The sequence below is a fragment of the Littorina saxatilis genome, unplaced genomic scaffold (assembly GCF_037325665.1).
Source record: "Littorina saxatilis isolate snail1 unplaced genomic scaffold, US_GU_Lsax_2.0 scaffold_456, whole genome shotgun sequence".
NCBI lineage: Eukaryota > Metazoa > Mollusca > Gastropoda > Littorinimorpha > Littorinidae > Littorina > Littorina saxatilis.
Window position 1 is genome coordinate 1198 of NW_027128452.1, and position 20706 is coordinate 21903.

Sequence of the window (20706 nt, forward strand, 5' to 3'; positions counted from 1 at the left end):
CTCTCTCTCTCTCTTTCTCTCTATCTCTTATACAAACAGACACACACCCACACAACACACACACACACACACACACATGTACATACGCACGCATGTACGCACGCACACACCCACACACACACACACACACACACACATTGACTCACACAAATCTCATACACACAATACACACACACATTCGCACATACACGGTTGGCCTAGTGGTAAGGCGTCCGCCCCGTGATCGGGAGGTCGTGGGTTAGAACCCAGGCCGGGTTTGTTTGTTTGACTTTAAAATTGGCAATCTAGTGGCTGCTTCGCCTGGCGGCTGGCATTATGGGGTTAGTGCATGCTAGGACTGGTTGGTCCGGTGTCAGAATAATGTGACTGGGTGAGACATGAAGCCTGTGCTGCGACTTCTGCCTTTTGTGTGGCGAACGTTATATCTCAAAGCAGCACCGCCCTGATAATTATGGAAACAAACAAACAAATACGCACATAGACAGACGGACACACACACCTTTACAAACAAACACATACACACTCATACACACACAAACATACACACAAACTCATGCACACACACATTCACACACACACACACACTCCGGTTGGTCCGGTGTCAGAATAATGTGACTGGGTGAGACATGAAGCCTGTGCTGCGACTTCTGTCTTGTGTGTGGCGCACGTTATATGTCAAAGCAGCACCGCCCTGATATGGCCCTTCGTGGTCGGCTGGGCGTTAAGCAAACAAACAAACAAACACCCACAGGCACACACGCACGCACACACACACACACACTGTACATACGCATGCACACACACACACACACACACACACACACACACACACACACACACACACACACATTGACTGACACAAATCTCATACACACATAACACACACTTATACGCACATAGACCGGAACGGTTGGCCTAGTGGTAAGGCGTCCGCCCCGTGACTTTAAAATTGGCAATCTAGTGGCTGCTCCGCCTGGCGTCTGGCATTATGGGGTTAGTGCTAGGACTGGTTGGTCCGGTGTCAGAATAATGTGACTGGGTGAGACATGAAGCCTGTGCTGCGACTTCTGTCTTGTGTGTGGCGCACGTTATATGTCAGTCAGTCCTAGAAATAATGTCCTAGACTTGTCTTACCTTGCTGTTATCAGTATTTTTGCCCTCTTTTATTACGATGCTATGGTATTTCTGTGGGTCTCCACATGTGTTTGTTTATAAGGCGGAAGTGACTTCCCCTTGTACACAATAGGCCCTCAGAGGAAGCCTACGGACAGACTAGAATAGAACATGCACATAACACAGAAGGTCTGCACAGCACACTCACACACAGCAATACAGCACACCGTCTTGTACCTCCTTCTGCCCTGCCGAAGTCGGGGTATCCTTTTTAATCCATCGAATCTCACAGCAATTAATATCCACAGCCATGTGTGTCTCCTGCCTCCGAACACACACGCTACAGAGCTCGACTCGATGTGCGCAGTTTCGTATACAAATTATTTTCCAAATTTCCCCACTGTGTTTTATAAAATAATCATATTATGGAAGCACATACATTCTTATCTTAGTTTTTATGTATTCATTGTTAGCAAACATCGACATTATTCATGTTTTATTTTAAACGCAATCATTGTTATTTATAGATCACAGGCACTTGATGTAAGTAGGTCACACACGTGTAAATGTTGTGCCCAGTCCTTGTTTTTGTTTCTGTTATTATTTTAGTTAGCAGGCCTAGTTGAGCACGTATTGTGTATCATGTACCCTCTACTAGTCATTGTGCATTTTAGTTAATGGACTGATGATTTCATTTGTATGGAGTTGAGTGCGAGGATATGTATGTGTGGGAGGGGGGGGGCGCGGGAGATGGAAACTTGCTGTATGTTATGTAATGTATATCCCAAGCGCAAGACAAATTCTTCTATGTGGAAATTGAAGCCAATAAAATTTGAGTTGAGTTGAGTTGATGTCAAAGCAGCACCGCCCTGATATGGCCCTTCGTGGTCGGCTGGGCGTTGAGCAAACAAACAAACAAACAAACAAAAAATCAAGTTTACTCTGCCCGTATAAAACTGTCCACCATTTACTTGAACATGCAGATATAAGGAAACGGAATGAATCTGTTCTCAAAGTCAAAATGTTTACGATTTTGCCTCAGTTTCAAAACATGCTCTGTCATGGTTCTGTCTGTAAAATGTTGTACCTTGCAACAATTTCCTTGAATTTGAAAGACAGTTTTTGACTGCCAGATCTACCTAGATCTGTATCGCGTTTCATTCCAGACTCCTCTCTTTGTACTGTTTGCTTTTTACGCACTTTCATGATTCGCTAATGTCTGAAACGTTTTTAGTGCTATTTGGGAAACTTACTTTGCAACAGCTTCCTTGTCTTTGTTGGCATGTTCTTTCAAGGCAGCACAACGTAAGATTAGCTTCTTTTGGACAGCAGGTAGAATGCGAATTTTGAGACAACGACAGTCGTCCAAAAAAAGCTTGGCGTGGAATTTTGTTCTACATAATGGTACATGTGATTCTGTATTTTTCTGCGGTTAATGTCAATGGTTTCTTCCTCCTGAGTTGATCGTTATCACTCAAACAAGACCATCAGAGAGAGTACATCAGTTGCTCCTCAAAATGGACTGTGAATAGTGTGTTGACTGTGTTGACCGTCAGAATTATTTTAAGAACCAGGCTGCTGCAGTCAGTTGACATCTTTCGCCAATTGTAAGGTTCCCATGCTGCATAGGTAAAGTGGCTAGTATAACCCGACTATTCAGTATCAAAACGGGGCGGGGATGTAGCTGGGATGTAGCTCAGTCGGTAGCGCGCTGGATTTGTATCCAGTTGGCCGCTGTCAGCGTGAGTTCGTCCCCACGTTCGGCGAGAGATTTATTTCTCAGAGTCAACTTTGTGTGCAGACTCTCCTCGGTGTCCGAACACCCCCGTGTGTACACGCAAGCACAAGACCAAATGCGCACGAAAAAGATCCTGTAATCCATGTCAGAGTTCGGTGGGTTATAGAAACAGGAAAATACCCAGCATGCTTCCTCCGAAAACGGCGTATGGCTGCCTAAATGGCAAGAGCGCGCAATCTCAAACGAACCAAGAAGATCACAGACACGTGGACTCGTGACGGTATCATCTTTGTCAAGCGTCTTTCTGATACCATTACAAAAATCACAACAGTGCGAGAGGTAGAACTCCTCGAGGTCCAATGCAGTTAATGTGCCAATAAGTCCTGATCCTCAATCTGCCACAAGAAGCATGCGAATTCAGTCTTGCTGGTGCATGCTGGTTGTGTATGTGTGTGTGTGTGTGTGTGTGTGTGTGTGTGTGTGTGTGTGTGTGTGTGTGCGCGTGCGTGTGTGTGTGTGTGTGTGTGTGTGTATGTGTGTGTATGTGTGAGTGTGTGTGTGTGTGTGTGTGTCGGTGTGCCACTGTGTGCAGGTATATAGGTGCGTATATTTACACAGGGACCAACTCTAGCGGTTCAGTGCTACGTTTTCTGGGCTCCTGCTGCGTGAAACAGACGACATTCTGATTAGCAGAAACTGCATTAAAATAGCAGACGTGAAATTGACTCTATAATTGGTGATTAATTCATATTTCAAGCCAGGAAAACTCATAACAGAAGCAAACACTGTGACTGTGTACCTGTTGGGGGTTCCCCTTGTGTTAAACTGAACGTGATTATCTCATATCTCGTGTGCCTGTGGGGGATTTCCCTTGTGTTAAACTGAACGTAATTATCTCATAATCTCATGTGCCTGTGGGGGATTCCCCTTGTGTTAAACTGATCGTGAAAACCGTGCAGAACGCGTGTATTCTTGCCCCGCACTGACTGCCACATACCGGACTCAACACTGCTGCCGTGTCACACAGTACAACACGAAAAGCAAGACAGACAAACGCGTGCATGAGAACGTGCTCCCTTACCTCATCCACGTTGACATATCACCGCGCCTGCGTGCGTGCGTACGTGCGTGCGTGCGTGCGTGCTTGTACGCTTACATGCGTATGTGTGTGCGTGTGTGTGTGCGTGTGCGTGTGTGTGTGTGTGTGTGTGTATGTGCGTGCGTGTATGTGTGTGTGTACGTGTGTGTGTGTGTAAGTGTGTATGTGAGTGTGAGTGTGTGTTGATACTTGTGAGCATGTTAGACCGCTTGATTGTATACATAACTGTATCCCAGCATATACTGTTGCCAAGTGCATTGCAAACATGTGAACGAATTGTTAATACGGAGATTTAAGAAACGAAACGTTGGGACGTTTCGTTTTGAAGTTGTGGTAAACGTCATTATTTCGGGGGTCTCTCGCTGGAAAGGTGAAGGTCAACTGAAACGGAACGTGGAACGTCAAAACGCAGTCACGTTTTCCACCCCCAAAAAACGAACAATATTTCGTCAACTTTTGTGAGTATTTTTGCACACTAACAGTTTTATTTGTTGGCCATTTTATGCATTGCTAGATTCATCAACCCTTTCACAGTCTTTCAGCGCTGAGAATGTGTTCATTGGAGGTAGACAACTGTTGTGAACTGAAATATTTTGAAGGGTGCTGATCCTGGTACATTTAGTGAGAAAGCAAATGGCGAAGCAGAAGTAGGTCATCGCATCGAATTTTTATTCTGGCTTCGTATGTGATCAGGTGCATGAATTGAAAAATGTGAAGCTCTTGTGCGTGCAATGCGAGTATGTCAATCCTTTATTGACTCGTGGAGTTGAAATTATGCCATGCCCAGTCAGCGGATCATATCCTGCCATGCCCGGCCTTTCATTCCGAAACGAAACGTGAATACATCTAAATCTTGTCTGCGGCCTATGCCGTCTCGTTACACGTTCCGTTTCGCGGGGTGACTCATTCACCAAACGAAACGAGCTGCAAAACGAAACGTGCTGTTTCTTAAATCTCGCTAGTGATGCATTCCTTCCGTACCTTACAGTACTTGAAACACTATCTCTGGATGTTATTGCATTCGGACGCTCTAGTCGAAACTTACTGCAAATGCTTGCAGTATTTCTTTCTGCTGTAACAGTTACTAAATCCCTTTTCAGTTATTATGAACAACTTATATAACTCTTTTACTACCAAAGCCTGTATTGTACATATTTTCCCCCTTTTTGTGTATTCCCATTTGAGAGAAATGACTAGCCAGCCAAACACCCTACCACTGGCGACCTTCTTGTTTCTTACTTTGTTGAATCATGTCAGTTGATACTTGCACATACAGAGCCAGAATAGGGTGTTTTCATTTACGAGCAGCAGCTCAGGGTAGGAAACTGGCGTTTCTAAGCATAAACACGATTCCACCTTTTTTGATATTGTTGTTGCTGAGCAAAGCAAACAGTATCACCTTGGCTGTTTTTGTACATATTGTAGGAAGTTTCGACGATTTTCAACTCATTGACAAAGCGAGAAGACGATGCTCAAAGACTGGCAAATGTAAACATGTTTTAAGTGACACAAGTGTTTTGTCTCACTATTTTGGTTTATTACAGAATATTATGCTTCTCCGAGCTGGCGATATGGAAAGTAATCCAGGTCCTGATAAATCGGAACTCAGCATTGTTCACATCAATACAAGAAGTATAAAAAATAAAATTTACCTTTTAGAACCAGAATCGCAAATGTTTGACGTAATAACAGTATCTGAAACTTGGCTATCGCCAACAGACGAAAATAGCTCCTTACTTTTACCTAATTTTCACCCACCAGCTAGACTTGATAGACCAAACGATCCCCATGGAGGTGTTGCAATATACGTTAAGAACAACCTCTATTGTAAACACCGCCCAGATCTGACTGTCGACAAAATCGATCAAGAAAGTCTCCTCATCGGTTCTTTTTATCGCCCACCTAACGCAACCGTACTGTACTGGGACCTTATTAAAGAAAGCATTCAACTTGTGAACGATACCATGAAAAAGTTTATTGTCCTTGGCGACTTTAACTACGACTTTTTCAATGTGCCGACACCGCATCTAGTAGATATTTTACATTTGAGCCAATGTCAAAAGGTGCTGTCTGACAGCTTCGAAAATCAAAGTACACCCAAAGTAAAATGACTGGTGTTTTGAGTTGCTTAACACATTCAGTATATAGTTTCTAAAGGAGAAAAGGGAAAATCTTTCACAACGGCTGTGTTATTTGGCCGTTAAGTTGAGGCTTGACGAGTGTCTCTTGTGGCATGTAAGGACATAAACCTGATTTTTTCCTTTTTTTTCTAGAACTTTCATTTCTACTGAGCTCGCATATGAGTATTGGGGTGTAGATTAAATATAATCAAGGTAAAAGCGCATAAAATGTGTATGTTAGCAACATGAATTCATTTATTGCTATCACAGTCACAAACGGTATGTGCTCCATACAAAAGTTCTTTAATTTGAGGTTTTCTCAGATATTGTTGAAGTCAAAGCTTTGAAACTTCACATACTTGTATCATTGTATGACCTTCAGACATGGTGAGAGAGTGGTTGACCTTCGTCACATTTTAAGGTCACGGCGGGGTCGTATTCGGGTCATTGGTATTTTCTCGAAACGTTTTAAAGCAACAGCTTTTAAACGTCACACACTTCTTTGTTGAGATAATATCCAATCCTGATGCTCAATTTGGTTTACTCTTGTGAAATAGCAAGGTCATAGCAGGTCTGTCTTAATGAGGAGAAAAAAATGTATCATTGTTTTTTTATGTTTTTGGGGCTACATCTTTGAAACTTCACAAATTTCCAGAGTTTGATAGCCTACACACATGATATAAATATGGGTGACCTTTGTCAAATGTCAAGGTCACGGTGGGGTTGTCTTCGGGTCAAAAAGGGAATAATTTGGAATTTTCTCAAAATGCTTTGTAGCGAAAGCGTTTAAACTTCCCATACTTCTATGTTTTGATGATATCCAAATATGATGCGAGTTTGGTTCTCCCTTGTCAAATATCAAGGTCATAGCAGGCCGTCTAAGGTGAACAAAAAGTAAAAAGTATCATTGTTTTGAATGTTTTGAGGGCTACATCTTTGAAACTTCCACATTTCCAGGGTTTGATGTCCCCCATAGATGATACAAATATGGAAGACCTGCGTCACATTTCAAGGTCACAGTGGGGTCATGAAATATATTCCCAGGACAAGAAAACGCCCTGACATGACGAAAGACTAGTTGACTCTGGTCAAATGTTAAAGACACAGTAAGCCTCCCGTAAACCATCACAGATACTGTCGGGCTTTTACACACAGTACAAACACCCTTTCATTTAAACACTCACCGCTTGAGAACATCCCAGGTGCCCTCCGTAAAGAGCGAGCAATTTTCAAAGAATTTATTTTTGCGTGGTTTGAGCCATCGTGAACCGTGTGATCCAGTTTCCCTTTTTCACAATGTAGTCGTCAGTTAGTAATTTGAATGCGACTCGATGTGAGCTTATCTGACTATGCACGAAACAAACGGCTGTGGTTCACAAGAACTCTAGCGATGGCTTTTGACTGTTTAGAGGAATCGGCGATAGGCATAAACCGCCGTCTGCTACGAGAACCACGACCTTGCGTGACCCTGCTTCCGGGCTTTTTTTTCAAACTTTAAAAACTTCGAATTGTACTGATCTTGTCTTGATGAAAAAAGAATTCTTTTATGATTTAAGAATGTTTGTGTAACAAGCTGTCAATTTATTATTTAGATTTTAAATGTTAGGTCTAGCGCCAAAACGCACCACGGTCCGATTGTCTCTGAGACAATCCGCAAAATTAATTCTGTAAAAATTGTTCGCTCTTTACGTAGGGCACCTGGGATGTTCCCGTTTAGTGAGCGTTCACATGGAAGGGTGTTTGTACTGTGTGTAAAAGCCTGACAGTATCTGTGATGGTTTACGGGAGGCTTACTGTGCCTTTAAGGTTTGTAATGTTGGAGTCTTTTTTTTTTTTTCTTTTTTTTTATTTGTTGCCAAGCACATCATTGTGGGGCTTTTAATGAATAACATGCATCCGTCCACTCACAATATATTTTCTTTCATCCTTCAACATTTACCACTCAAAAAGTCTATAGTATTAAAATTCATGAAACAAATGAAAGGCATCTACGGATGTATAGATACATAATTGACCACACTCATTTGGAATACATTCTGACAATTCATTATAAAGACATCTTTAGAGAGACAGAGAGAGAGAGAGAGGAGAGAGAAAGAGAGAAAGAAAGAGAGAGAGAGGGAAAGAGAGAGAGAGTGAAAAAGGGGGGAGTCAGGGGGGTAATGATGGTGGAGGTAACATTTACAATTGTTTTTATTGAAATAAAATTTACTAAATATTTGTCTTGGGACTTTTTAATCAAAAATAATTATTTCTGATCTGCAGCTGCCTTTCAAAGATAACAACAAGTCGCGTAAGGCGAAAATACAACATTTAGTCAAGTAGCTGCCATTTTTCAGCAAGACCGTATACTCGTAGCATCGTCAGTCCACCGCTCATGGCAAAGGCAGTGAAATTGACAAGAAGAGCGGGGTAGTAGTTGCGCTGAGAAGGATAGCACGCTTTTCTGTACCTCCCTTTGTTTTAACTTTCTGAGCGTGTTTTTGGAATCAGGAACCGACAAGGAATAAGATGATTTCGACAATTTAATTTTGATAATAATTTTTATATATTTAATTTTCAGAGCTTGTTTTTAATCCAAATATAACATATTTATATGTTTTTGGAATCAGCAAATTATGGAGAATAAGATAAACGTAAATTGTGACCCTCCACCACGGAAGGAGTCGCATGTCACCTCGCGCGGTTCTGCGCTAGGCTTAATATAAGTCAGGGGAGTGTCTTGTAACAGTGTGAGGGTCACCTTAGTCACAGGCTTACAACTCAAACAGTTTTCGTTCTTTTCTAAAACGGTTTTCACCACTGGATAGAGCATAAAACACTCTTTATGAAAATGTAAAAATATGAAAATCATGCAAAGGTGACATGCGACTCATGTCGTGGTGGAGGGTCACAATTTGGATCGTTTTATAAATTTTTATTTTTTTTTACAATTTTCCGATTTTTAATGACCAAAGTCATTAATTAATTTTTAAGCCACCAAGCTGAAATGCAATACCGAACCCCGGGCTTCGTCGAAGATTACTTGACCAAAATTTCAACCAATTTGGTTGAAAAATGAGGGCGTGACAGTGCCGCCTCAACTTTCACGAAAAGCCGGATATGACGTCATCAAAGACATTTATCAAAAAAATGAAAAAAACGTTCAGGGATTTCATACCCAGGAACTCTCATGTCAAATTTCATAAAGATCGGTCCAGTAGTTTAGTCTGAATCGCTCTACACACACACACACACACGCACGCACGCACACACACACGCACATACACCACGACCCTCGTTTCGATTCCCCCTCGATGTTAAAATATTTAGTCAAAACTTGACTAAATATAAAAAGAGGCATTGAAGCCTTGTTTTTTTATAAATACTTATGCACATTTTAGCAACCAAAATTATGCAGTTTAATTCTTTCAACAGAGCTGCATGCATTTTTCGATTTTTAACTCCAAACATGATTTCATGCACAGTTAACTTTATCTGTTTATCCAACTGTACCCAAATATAAAATTCAATTTGTTTCCAAAACTCAAGCACCACTGGGCCAAAGAAAAAAAAGTGTTCTATATAGTCAATGCTATTACTACAGTGTGAACAAATATTGTCTTCCACAACTTTCATTTTACATAACATAATATTTGTGGGGTAAATATTGTGAAGTAATTTCCATTGTAATACTCGTAGCCTTGTCTCTTTAACCGATTCAAAACTCATCAGCCAATCTTTCTTGTCAATTTCATAATTAAATTTCCTCCTCCAAAATCCAATTGCACACGGTTCAACAAGTTTCATGCTTACTAATTCTTTTCTAAACTGTTGTGCGTTGTGTACTTTCTTACCACGATAAGAGGGGATATCCATCAAATCAATTTCTTCCTTTCCGTGCATCATCTTATTAATAACATTTACAACAACAGCACGAACCATGTTATATTTCAAAATTCTCTGTGGGGATTTTCATAAAACATCACAAATGAACTGATAGAAAACAAACTCTTTTCTATGTAAAACATCATATACGCTAACAAGACCCTTTCTTGTCCAATCTTCAAAATACAGTACATTTCCATCATAAACAAAATATTGGTTATTCCAGCAAGCTTCCTCAACTCAGTGGAAGAAACACCAAAGAACACTGTCTACCTGACCGACTCAGTCTCTGCACTACAAGCCCTCGAATCCAGCAACACAGACCAGAGCTTGGAAGAGCTGAAGCACCAGATCAGCACCCTCGCCAGGAAGTCCACAGTCGTCCTTCAGTGGATACCAGCACACTGCGGAATCTCTGGTAACGAGAAGGCAGACGAGCTCGCCAAGAATGGCAGCAAGATGGAACAGCCAAACCACTGCCAGTCATATCGAGAGGCAAAGACCCTCATAAAACACAGATGGAAAGAGAAATTTACCAACAAAACCTCTGGCTACAAGCCACACCAAGACCCCCTCCATCTCCTAAGCCGTGCTGAGCAGGCTATCATCTTCCGCCTCCGCACTGGACACTGCTGCCTCAAAGCACACCTAAGGAGGATAGGTGTAGCAGAGTCTGCCACATGTGACTGTGGAGAGGGAGATCAGACTCCAGAACATGTTCTCCAAGCATGTCCCCTCCTCGACCAACTGCGGATCCAGACATGGCCTGACCAAACAGATCTGAGGACCAAAATGTGGGGAGCACTGGAGGACCTGGAAAGAACGTCCATGTTCATGGCATCCTCCAGATTCCGAGTCTGACACAACCGTCGTACGAAGAAGAAGAAGAAGAAGGTTATTCCATAAATGCGGATTAAATAAGTTATCGCAGACAAGTGCTGGTTTAGCTTGTCAACTTTCAACATTGGGTTGGTGCATGTCTCACAGAGGCACTGCAGAAAAGTCCGACTGGTAGACAGCAGGATGTGTTTTGGGCGCCTCCGTGCAAAAGGGGTCAGAGATATTTTGTACAACGGATTTTCAGATTTGAACATTTCAAACAAGTCCTCCACTTTCTTGGTTAGAACTTTCTTCTGGATCATTGACACTTTTGACACTGTACGCTTTCCAGGCACATCGATTGATCCCCTGTCGTAGAATTTCTCCACTTTTGTGTCTGTCGGACGTTTACGCACGTACAGTTGCTTGAGAGTTCTACAACTGTCTGGATGTACTGCTTGTCGCTTGAGTAACGTTTTAATGAAATTTTGTTTCTGAAGAGACTCTTTGTCCCGCTTCCTGGAAATGGCATTAAATGCCATTTTTACTGACTTCAAAAAGCTCACTGGTCTTGCGAGATTCGTCAGATTGTCTTTTTCTTGTTTTCTGTGGTATCTGTCCATTCTTATTTTGTTCAATTCCCTCTTCTGTTTATCTGTCATGGAAGATCTTCTTTTGCACTGCCGAACCTTAGCATTTTCTTTGGTTTTCTTCTTCTGCCTGTCTGCAGGTGTCTCCGCTTTACGAATTATGTTTTTAATAGCCGTTTTCTTCCTTTTTGCTGCAGTTAGCGGAGAGCTGTTTTTCTTTTTTTCTTTCTTCGCACGAGCCCTGGGACACACACACACACACACACACACACACACACACACACACACACACACACACACACACACACACCGCACATTATGAGTTGTAATGTTGAGTATCGGTATCCTCATATTTGTAGTTCTTTAATTGTCCATGCAATGATAATCTCGGTGTGAAACGGCAGGTCTGCAGCAAACGGTTTAAACTGAAAATTATTAACCCGGAGACGGGTTTTAGCGCAAAACATTGGGTAGTTTTTTTCCCGGTTTATTTCTTTAAAAAGAATTTTACATAAACACATTCCTAAACCTACCAAAATCTGACACATTTTGCGCGCTTGCATGCATGCGTGCATCGGTGCGTGCGTGTGTGTGCGTGCTTGCTTGTGTGTGTGAGTGCTTGCATGCGTGTGTGCATGGGTGCGTGCGTGCGCGCGTGTGTGTGTGTGTGTGTGTGTGTGTGTGTGTGTGAGTGTCCTCGTTACAGTCTGTACACTGAAAGGTAATCAAATTCGCATACTCAATTTTTAATTCGACTCTGGATTAGATGGAGACTTGACAGAAGATTCTACAGATTTGTAAATTACCTGCTCAACTGTTTACGATGTCTTGCTTTCTCGCGATCCAATGCTCTCCGCTCGTCGGTCCGGTGTTCCCTCCAAGCCTTGCTCAATACGTTCTGTCTATCCAGGTAGGCAGCATACTCCTGGTCGGTTTTTTTCATCCTTTTCTTGTATTCCGAGCATCGCTGGGCACCGGACTGTGTTTTTTGGGCCGCGGTCTTAACACTAGCGCGCCGTGCGCGAAGTTCAGAAAACGGCCTAGATGATTGGGAATTCTGGCCCATTATTATTTCTTCCTGGTCATCTCAAGAGAGTGATGAAGAACAAGCATTTGTCGATAATTAAAGCACGTAATCAATCTTCTAAAACAGTGGTTTTAATTACATAAATTTTGTTTGGATGGACAAATGACGTCGTGTGTCTAGTGTGACATGTGACAACAAATTGTTCTGTCACACAATAATGACAATTCCTTTTTACATTTAGTCAAGTTTTGACTAAATGTTTTAACGTAGAGGGGGGAATCGAGACGAGGGTCGTGGTGTATGTGCGTGTGTGTGTGTGTGTGTCTGTGTGTGTGTGTGTGTGTGTAGAGCGATTCAGACTAAACTACTGGACCGATCTTTATGAAATTTGACATGAGAGTTCCTGGGTATGAAATCCCCGAACGTTTTTTTTCATTTTTTTGATAAATGTCTTTGATGACGTCATATCCGGCTTTTCGTGAAAGTTGAGGCGGCACTGTCACGCCCTCATTTTTCAACCAAATTGGTTGAAATTTTGGTCAAGTAATCTTCGACGAAGCCCGGACTTCGGTATTGCATTTCAGCTTGGTGGCTTAAAAAATTAATTGATGACTTTGGTCATTAAAAATCTGAAAATTGTAAAAAAAAATAAAAATTTATAAAACGATCCAAATTTACGTTCATCTTATTCTCCATCATTTTCTGATTCCAAAAACATATAAATATGTTATATTTGGATTAAAAACAAGCTCTGAAAATTAAATATATAAAAATTATTATCAAAATTAAATTGTCGAAATCAATTTAAAAACACTTTCGTCTTATTCCTTGTCGGTTCCTGATTCCAAAAACATATAGATATGATATGTTTGGATTAAAAACACGCTCAGAAAGTTAAAACAAAGAGAGGTACAGAAAAGCGTGCTATCCTTCTTAGCGCAACTACTACCCCGCTCTTCTTGTCAATTTCACTGCCTTTGCCATGAGCGGTGGACTGACGATGCTACGAGTATACGGTCTTGCTGAAAAATGGCATTGCGCTCAGTTTCATTCTGTGTGTTCGACAGCTACTTGACTAAATGTTGTGTTTTCGCCTTACGCGACTTGTTATTTCTTCTTTTCAAAAACTGTGATTATGAAGCAGTCATTTGATTTGCTTCTGACTGCTAGCCAAAAATAAAAAAGAAATTAAAAATGTTGTGGAAAAAAAAGGAAATTTGCTAAAAAAGTGTCTAGTGTGACATTGTGACGACAAAGCTTAAATTAGCCAGAAATGGTACCAAACTTCAAAATATAGTGGTTATTTTCATTGTTTTTCCTTTTCACCGACAGTTTTTGTTCAAAACTGGTTCTTTTGTGTATCTAGTTGAACAACAACATTTTTTGGAAGCTTTTTTAAAGTTTGAGTTTTTGTGACGCAAAGAGTCACGCTAGACACGCAATTTTCAAACTTTAATAATTTCTTTAAAAAACGGACAAATGGGAAGAAAAACACACAGAACTATGTATTGGGGTTCATGCAATCATTTGGTTTAAATCCAACTGCCCAGAAAAAAGCTTATTAGCATTTTTTTCTAAAACTATCGAGAGTACTCAAACACCTTGTCAAAATACGTCCCTAAAAAGCACTAATTTTAGTACGGTTGCTAGAAGCGCTGACCAACAAGTGTTCAGATATTTTTCTAATTGTCGTTTCTATATAGTAAAATATGTGCTGAAAACGGTCAGCTATCGCACCATCAAGAAATCGGTTCCCTAGTACCCCTTTAAGGCTCTGGAACCACCCCGGGTGGCAATATCGGGTCGCAACAAAGAGTGTTCCCCATAGCCGAAAAGAGCCTCAACCGTGAAAGATAGAAAGAAAGGTATTGAACAAAAAAGACGCACAACACCAATGTGAACCATTTGTGTTATCATACTTATATTAAATTATTGATGACCATGGAATAAATGGGTTATTTTTAGATTTCTGACAAAAAATCGCGAAAAACATGACAAATTGTCTTTTTTATAGCCTAAACTATGAAAGATTTAAAGACAAGTATTGAACACAAAAGATAGCCATGGATAATGGCAACAACATTTGCTCTCATTGTTGTACAAAATTGTTGATTGTTTTTTAATACTTTTCCGTTTTTGTGGATTTCACAAAGTGTGGTGCCAAAGTAGAAAATAATTATATTCACTTTAGCGATAGTCCGCAGTAGACGACATCAAATGACACAGACTGTAATGATAACTCAAAACTCGTCATCGCTTTCAGCAAACGCGTCAAAGTCAACCTCCTCATCTTCTTCCTCGTCTTCCTCGTCATCCTCTTCTTCACAACCACCATCTGCCAGAAGATCGATCAGTGACACAGGTAGGATGGGCTTGAGGCACCACACGGGTTCCAGGACTCCGTCTGCATTTTTCGTCCATCCCTGCCCCTGGTCGTAGGGTTTGGGCCTCTCCAGAATGCCTTCATGAGCACGCTTGTACAGGGCAACGCGGTGGTTTACTCGCTGAATGTGCGGCATCAGAGCAGATTGGCAGGGAGGCATGCGGGCTAGATCGACCTTACACTTGGACGTGAGTTTCTCGTTGTCTCCCACCATCTTGCGGAGTAACTTTCCACGAACGACTGGTGCAGTCCTCTCCGATGTACACATAGAACCCAAGAAGAGTGGCACAGTAGTCATGCCCCAGGGACTCTGCAAGCTCAGAGAGGTTGATCAGTTGCCGATGTTTTCCTGATCCCGTATACAGTCAACTTGATGGCTTCAGCGTGGTAGAGAAGAATGACAAAGATGCTGTGTCCGGGGTTCTGACCACAGCGTTCTTGTATCCCAGCGCTGCGGCATGATGGAGGTACAGCACCACCCTGGTGTCAGTCTCTTCCTGGTTGCTGTAGATATTGGGAACCTCATGCACCTCTACCTGAAAACACAATGGCCATTAGAACATTTAGATTGGAGTCTAAACTGGAAAATATATGAAGACTCCAATCTAAATGTTCTAATCGCCATTGTGTTTTCAGGTAGAGGTGCATGAGCTTCCCAATATCTACCACGCTGAAGCCATCAAGTTGACTGTATAACTGGATACGGGATCAGGAAAACATCGGCAACTGATCAACCTCTCTGAGCTTGCAGAGTCCCTGGGGCATGACTACTGTGCCACTCTTCTTGGGTTCTATGTGTACAGCGGAGAGGACTGCACCAGTGCATTCAAAGGAAAGGGGAAGGTGGGGCCCCTTAAGAAACTGGAGAAGAACCCCAAGTTTCACACGGCATTCAGGCAGCTTGGTGACGACTGGGATGTCAAACTTCGGGTGGTGAAGCAGTTGGAAGAGTTTACGTGCCTGATGTACAATTACAGTCGTGAGAAATCAGTTGATGTCGTTCGTGGAAAGCTACTCCGCAAGATGGTGGGAGACAACGAGAAACTCACGTCCAAGTGTAAGGTCGATCTAGCCCGCATGCCTCCCTGCCAATCTGCTCTGATGCCGCACATTCAGCGAGTAAACCACCGCGTTGCCCTGTACAAGCGTGCTCATGAAGGCATTCTGGAGAGGCCCAAACCCGAGGACCAGGGGCAGGGATGGACGAAAAATGCAGACGGAGTCCTGGAACCCGTGTGGTGCCTCAAGCCCATCCTACCTGTGTCGCTGATCGATCTTCTGGGAGATGGTGGTTGTGAAGAAGAGGATGACGAGGAAGACGAGGAAGAAGATGAGGAGGTTGACTTTGACGCGTACCCACAGCACCTTTTGACATTGGCTCATTTATTCCAATTGCATCAGATTGTGAACATGCCAACTAGAATTACGAACAACAGTAGCACCTGTCTGGACCTGATTTTAACTCAAACACTCCATTTAGTAAAGAGCGTCGACGTACTGGCACCCATATGCAGTGACCATAGCGTACCATGTGTTATTATTCATAATACCGCAAAGACCCAGCAGCCATAAATTATGACAGGTTAAACGTACAACATTTTTGTGCAGACTTATCAGATGTAAATTGGAATGACATTTTCGAAAGCAACTCTATCGACGATTGCGTCGATATCTTTTCAGTTACTCTTATGAACATCGCCAAACAGCATATGCCTGTCCGAATGATAACAGTTAGCCCTAAAGACGCGCCGTGGATAAACGCCGACACTTTGTCACTCATAAATACACGAAACCGGATTCATGCCAAAGCAAAGAGAACAAACTTACCAGAAGATTGGCAATTATTTCGTGAGGTACGAAATTACGTAACCGACAAGAAAAGAGAACGGAGTACTGACTATTACAAAGAAATAGATTCGAAAATATGTAACTTAGACAATGTAAATAAAAAAGATTGGTGGAAAATTGTAAAACGGTTTATGGACAAGAAATGAATTGGTTCTGACGAAATACCACCTATTGAGCATAACGGTAACATTTATCATAATAATGAAGGAAAGGCAAACGTCTTTAACGACTTGTTTGTACAGCAGGCCACTCTGGATAATGTAAATGATGACCTGCCGATTGTTCCTTTCCTTGATTGTCAATGGTCGACTTTGCTGAAATTATCGCCCTTGGCGCCGCGCGGTGTCGCCTCGGTAATTTGGGGCCAGGCGCTTGAGTGACGCACTGCCATTTTGGTACACAGCGTGTACAATGCCGAGTACATGTTGTTGTGTTTACGGATGTTCGAATCGATCGGGACATCTATTTCCAAAGGATCCTAATCGTCGCAAACAATGGGAAACTGCAGTGAAGCGGGAGGAGGAGAAGAAGAATTGGAAGGCTACCAACTGCAGCATTGTGTGCAAGGAGCATTTTCTTCCAAGTGACTACCATGCTTCGGACTTTGGAACTGACGGTATGTTTACATTGTTTTGGTCGCAGATTTTGGTCAGTGACGGAGGCTATTAACGCTTTAACATTCAGTTTGTGGTTCGGGACACACTGCTAAATTGTTCTGTTACGAAATTCACACACTTTACGTGTTTTTACCGGTGTTTTTCTCCCGGTATTTTTAGAACATTGAGTCCTGGCTCAGGATTGCCCTCACCCTGCAATAGTCGCCACCTCTCCCTCCCCCTCCTGTACGTTCACAATAGAAATCCCCTCCTCCCCCCTTTCCCATAAAATAACCTATATAATTATCTTAGTCACTGTCAAAGTAGGGTTGTTGACGGATTGAGGGTACGTTGGCTGGGGCTCATACCCCTGGCAGTTCCAAGCAAGTCAATATCGCTCAATCAAGAGACGTGAAAACTGACAGTGTGTGTGTTTAGTTGTCTGTTCGCTCGTCTGTCCGTCCGTGTGTTCTAGGCCCCGTTTATATTATTTTATTTTCCTTTCTTATAGCTGCAGCGCACCACCAAACGTGAAGTAATTGCCCTGTACAGGGATTTTTCACCGAACCAGAAGAAGAAGAAGAAGTTGTACTTATGAATGTGTTAATTTGCAGGGTTGCCGCGGAAGCAGAAATATCTAAAGAAGACGGCAGTACCAAGCATCTTCCATTGGACCAAAATCAGGACCCCAGCTCAAAACAACAGAGAGGAAAGACTGTCGAAGCGACGAAAACTCCAAACTGCAAAAAAAGCTGCTGAGTGGGAAAGCCTTCATGCAGAGGAGAATGAAAGTTATGAACCTGACATAATTATACAAGATGAAGAATTTATTATTGAAGCTGAAGTGGAGATTGATTCTACTGAAGTCAATGCATCTGACACTGTGGAAAGTAACCCTGCACCCTGTTCTTCAACAGATAGCTATTTTTTCCCTACTAGTAGTACTACAACCAGCCATGAATTTGGACCTCAAGTCGAGACAGTACAAGCTTGCCAAGGAACCAAGGGCATCAACAGTGTGCAACAGCCCTACTTATGTATTGATTCTATCAAACACTCTGACAAATTTGTGCATCATTACACAGGACTTGAAAGCTACTCTATTTTCCAGCATGCCCTTTGGTCTCTGGGTGAAAACATTAACTGTCTCAAATATGCTTATTCTAAATCTTGTGCTTGTTTGTCTGTTGAAAATCAGTTCCTTTTGATGCTCGTTAAATTGAGGCAGCATTACCCACATATTGAATTAGCAAGAATGTTTGGTGTGTCAGAGTTTACTGTGCAGAATGTTTTTGTAACATGGGTAAACTTCTGCTACCTTCAGTGGGGAGAAATAAATTGGTGGCCAGATCGTCATTTAGTAACCCACTTCTGCCCGACAGATTTTAAACTCAAATTTCCTACCACAAGGGTCATTGTTGATGCGACAGAAGTGAGGGTAAAACAGCCATCAAACCCAAGAGCACAGAAAGCTAGTTTCTCCACCTATAAACATGGCAACACAGTAAAAGTATTGGTAGGTGTCACCCCTAGTGGTCTAACATCATATGTGTCTGATGCATATGGGGGTTCCACAAGTGACAGACAGATTGTTGAGCGCAGCCCACTACCCCTTCTTTGTGAAAGTGGGGACTCCATTATGGCTGACAAGGGATTTAACGTTCAAGACATTTTTGCACCAAGAAATGTACTGATCAACATACCAGCATTTTTTAAGAAGAAAAACAGGCTAGGTGTTGCTACCTTGCAAAAAGACAGAAAAATTGCCAGCAAGAGGGTGCATGTTGAAAGAATAATTGGCATGGCCAAAGTTTACACCATCTGTCAACATAAACTTAACCTGTTAGAGACAAGACTTGCATCCAGAATCATCACAGTATGCTTTTATCTGTGTAACTTCAGAAAAACAGTGGTCAGTCGCTTTGCGTAACACCAATGCCAGTGGATTTGAAAAGGCAAAAGCACCATCTGTATTTATCATTCAGTCAATGAAGAAAAGAAATGTGTGAATAAATAACAGATATAGATTCAGGCAGTGATTTTTTTTAATGAATGTGGTGAAGTAGCATTGAAACATCTGAAACTACAAAGTTTTCCTTTAATAGTAGTCATTACTGGCAAAGAAAGGTAGCCTTTTTTTTTTCTTCTTTAAAAAGCAGACACACGCACATTCAAAAAAACTTTGAACACTTGAAACAGAATTCCATGGATTTACTTTGAAACTTTACTTCATATTAATTTCCATTTCATCCAAATCCAAGGCATATGCCATTTAATAACAAACAAAACATGCCAAACAGTAATTTCAAATATACTTTAAGAATCTCTATTAGACTGTTCAGCTTCACATTGTATCTGCTACCAACAACCACCAACCAACAGGATACAGTTTAACATTGTCTGTGTTCTTACAAGACCCAAACAGTAATGAGATTTATCATTAATAATCATATAACTTATAAGTATCCATTGTGTGCACACACACAATATGCATACCAACTATGCTCGCATACCAACTATGCTCTGTGCATCTCAAAATGCTTTCTTTTTTGGTATAGCTTTATCATTCTTTATTTTAATCTACAGAACATATTCACTGTTGCATGATCAAGGTTTCACGGTGTGTAAATAAATGTGTCATACTTTGAAGAATCTGTTTTGTTTAAACATGTATGCCTGAGGGAGATTTTTTGAATGTGTTTTGTTTTACGGATTGACAATAACATTTGCAACACATACCAACACAATACATAATTTTGCAACCTTATGTGTGTTTATCTTTAAGCAAAATCATCAATCTCAGAAATATTGTAAACTTGTACCATTCTTTGGTGCGTCACCAGATGTCTGTTAAATTAACCCATATAAACTTAACATTGACTTTATCAAGATAACACTCAAAGTTGCAGACTAACTTACTACACACCTACAGCCAGTAACAAACAAACTCTTTATACAAAAAAAAGTTGTTTCAAGTATGGGGTGGGTTCAGTATACGTTTTGCTCAGTATACAAAAAAAAGTGTGTGTGGGGAGGGGGGGGGGGGGGTATCTATGTGATACACTAACAAGTAATACTTTCAAAACATGGTGATACTATAAATTTTAAGACTGAAATCAACCATGTCCATCACTCTGAATTCACCTTGTTCGGCCTCAGCTGTTTCATCAGCAACAAAGTCTCTGTACAGATTTGTCTCAAGTAGAGCAAGTTTGAAATGGTTGTCAAAGAACTGCTGCAACTTCTCAACCATTGATGTGATGAAATCATCATCTTTTGGAATTTCCAGTATCACCAGGTCTTTGAAAGTGTACACTACAAAGTATGCTAACTGTGCTCCTACACACATCTGGCCTTGAACTTGGTAGAAATAGTCATGCGACTTTTTCAGTTTGTAGCAGCCTTACTTTTTTTTCTAGGTATGGAACATTGTTCTCTGAAATGGGTAGATCTCTTGCACTGAAGGGGCATTTCACTTCCACCACTGACTGCGACCCACCCTCTTC

At 41.6% G+C, this 20706-nt stretch overlaps 1 protein-coding gene across 1 annotated transcript; it reads left to right on the forward strand.

Moving 5' to 3' along the window:
* Positions 1-16900: 16900 nt before the first annotated feature.
* Positions 16901-19852, forward strand: LOC138956800 (uncharacterized). Its single transcript, XM_070328066.1, has 2 exons — positions 16901-17220; positions 17815-19852. The coding sequence occupies exons 1-2, from the start codon at positions 17016-17018 to the stop codon at positions 19128-19130; spliced, it is 1521 nt and encodes a 506-aa protein (XP_070184167.1). The 5' UTR covers positions 16901-17015; the 3' UTR covers positions 19131-19852.
* The last annotated feature ends 854 nt before the right edge of the window (positions 19853-20706 follow it).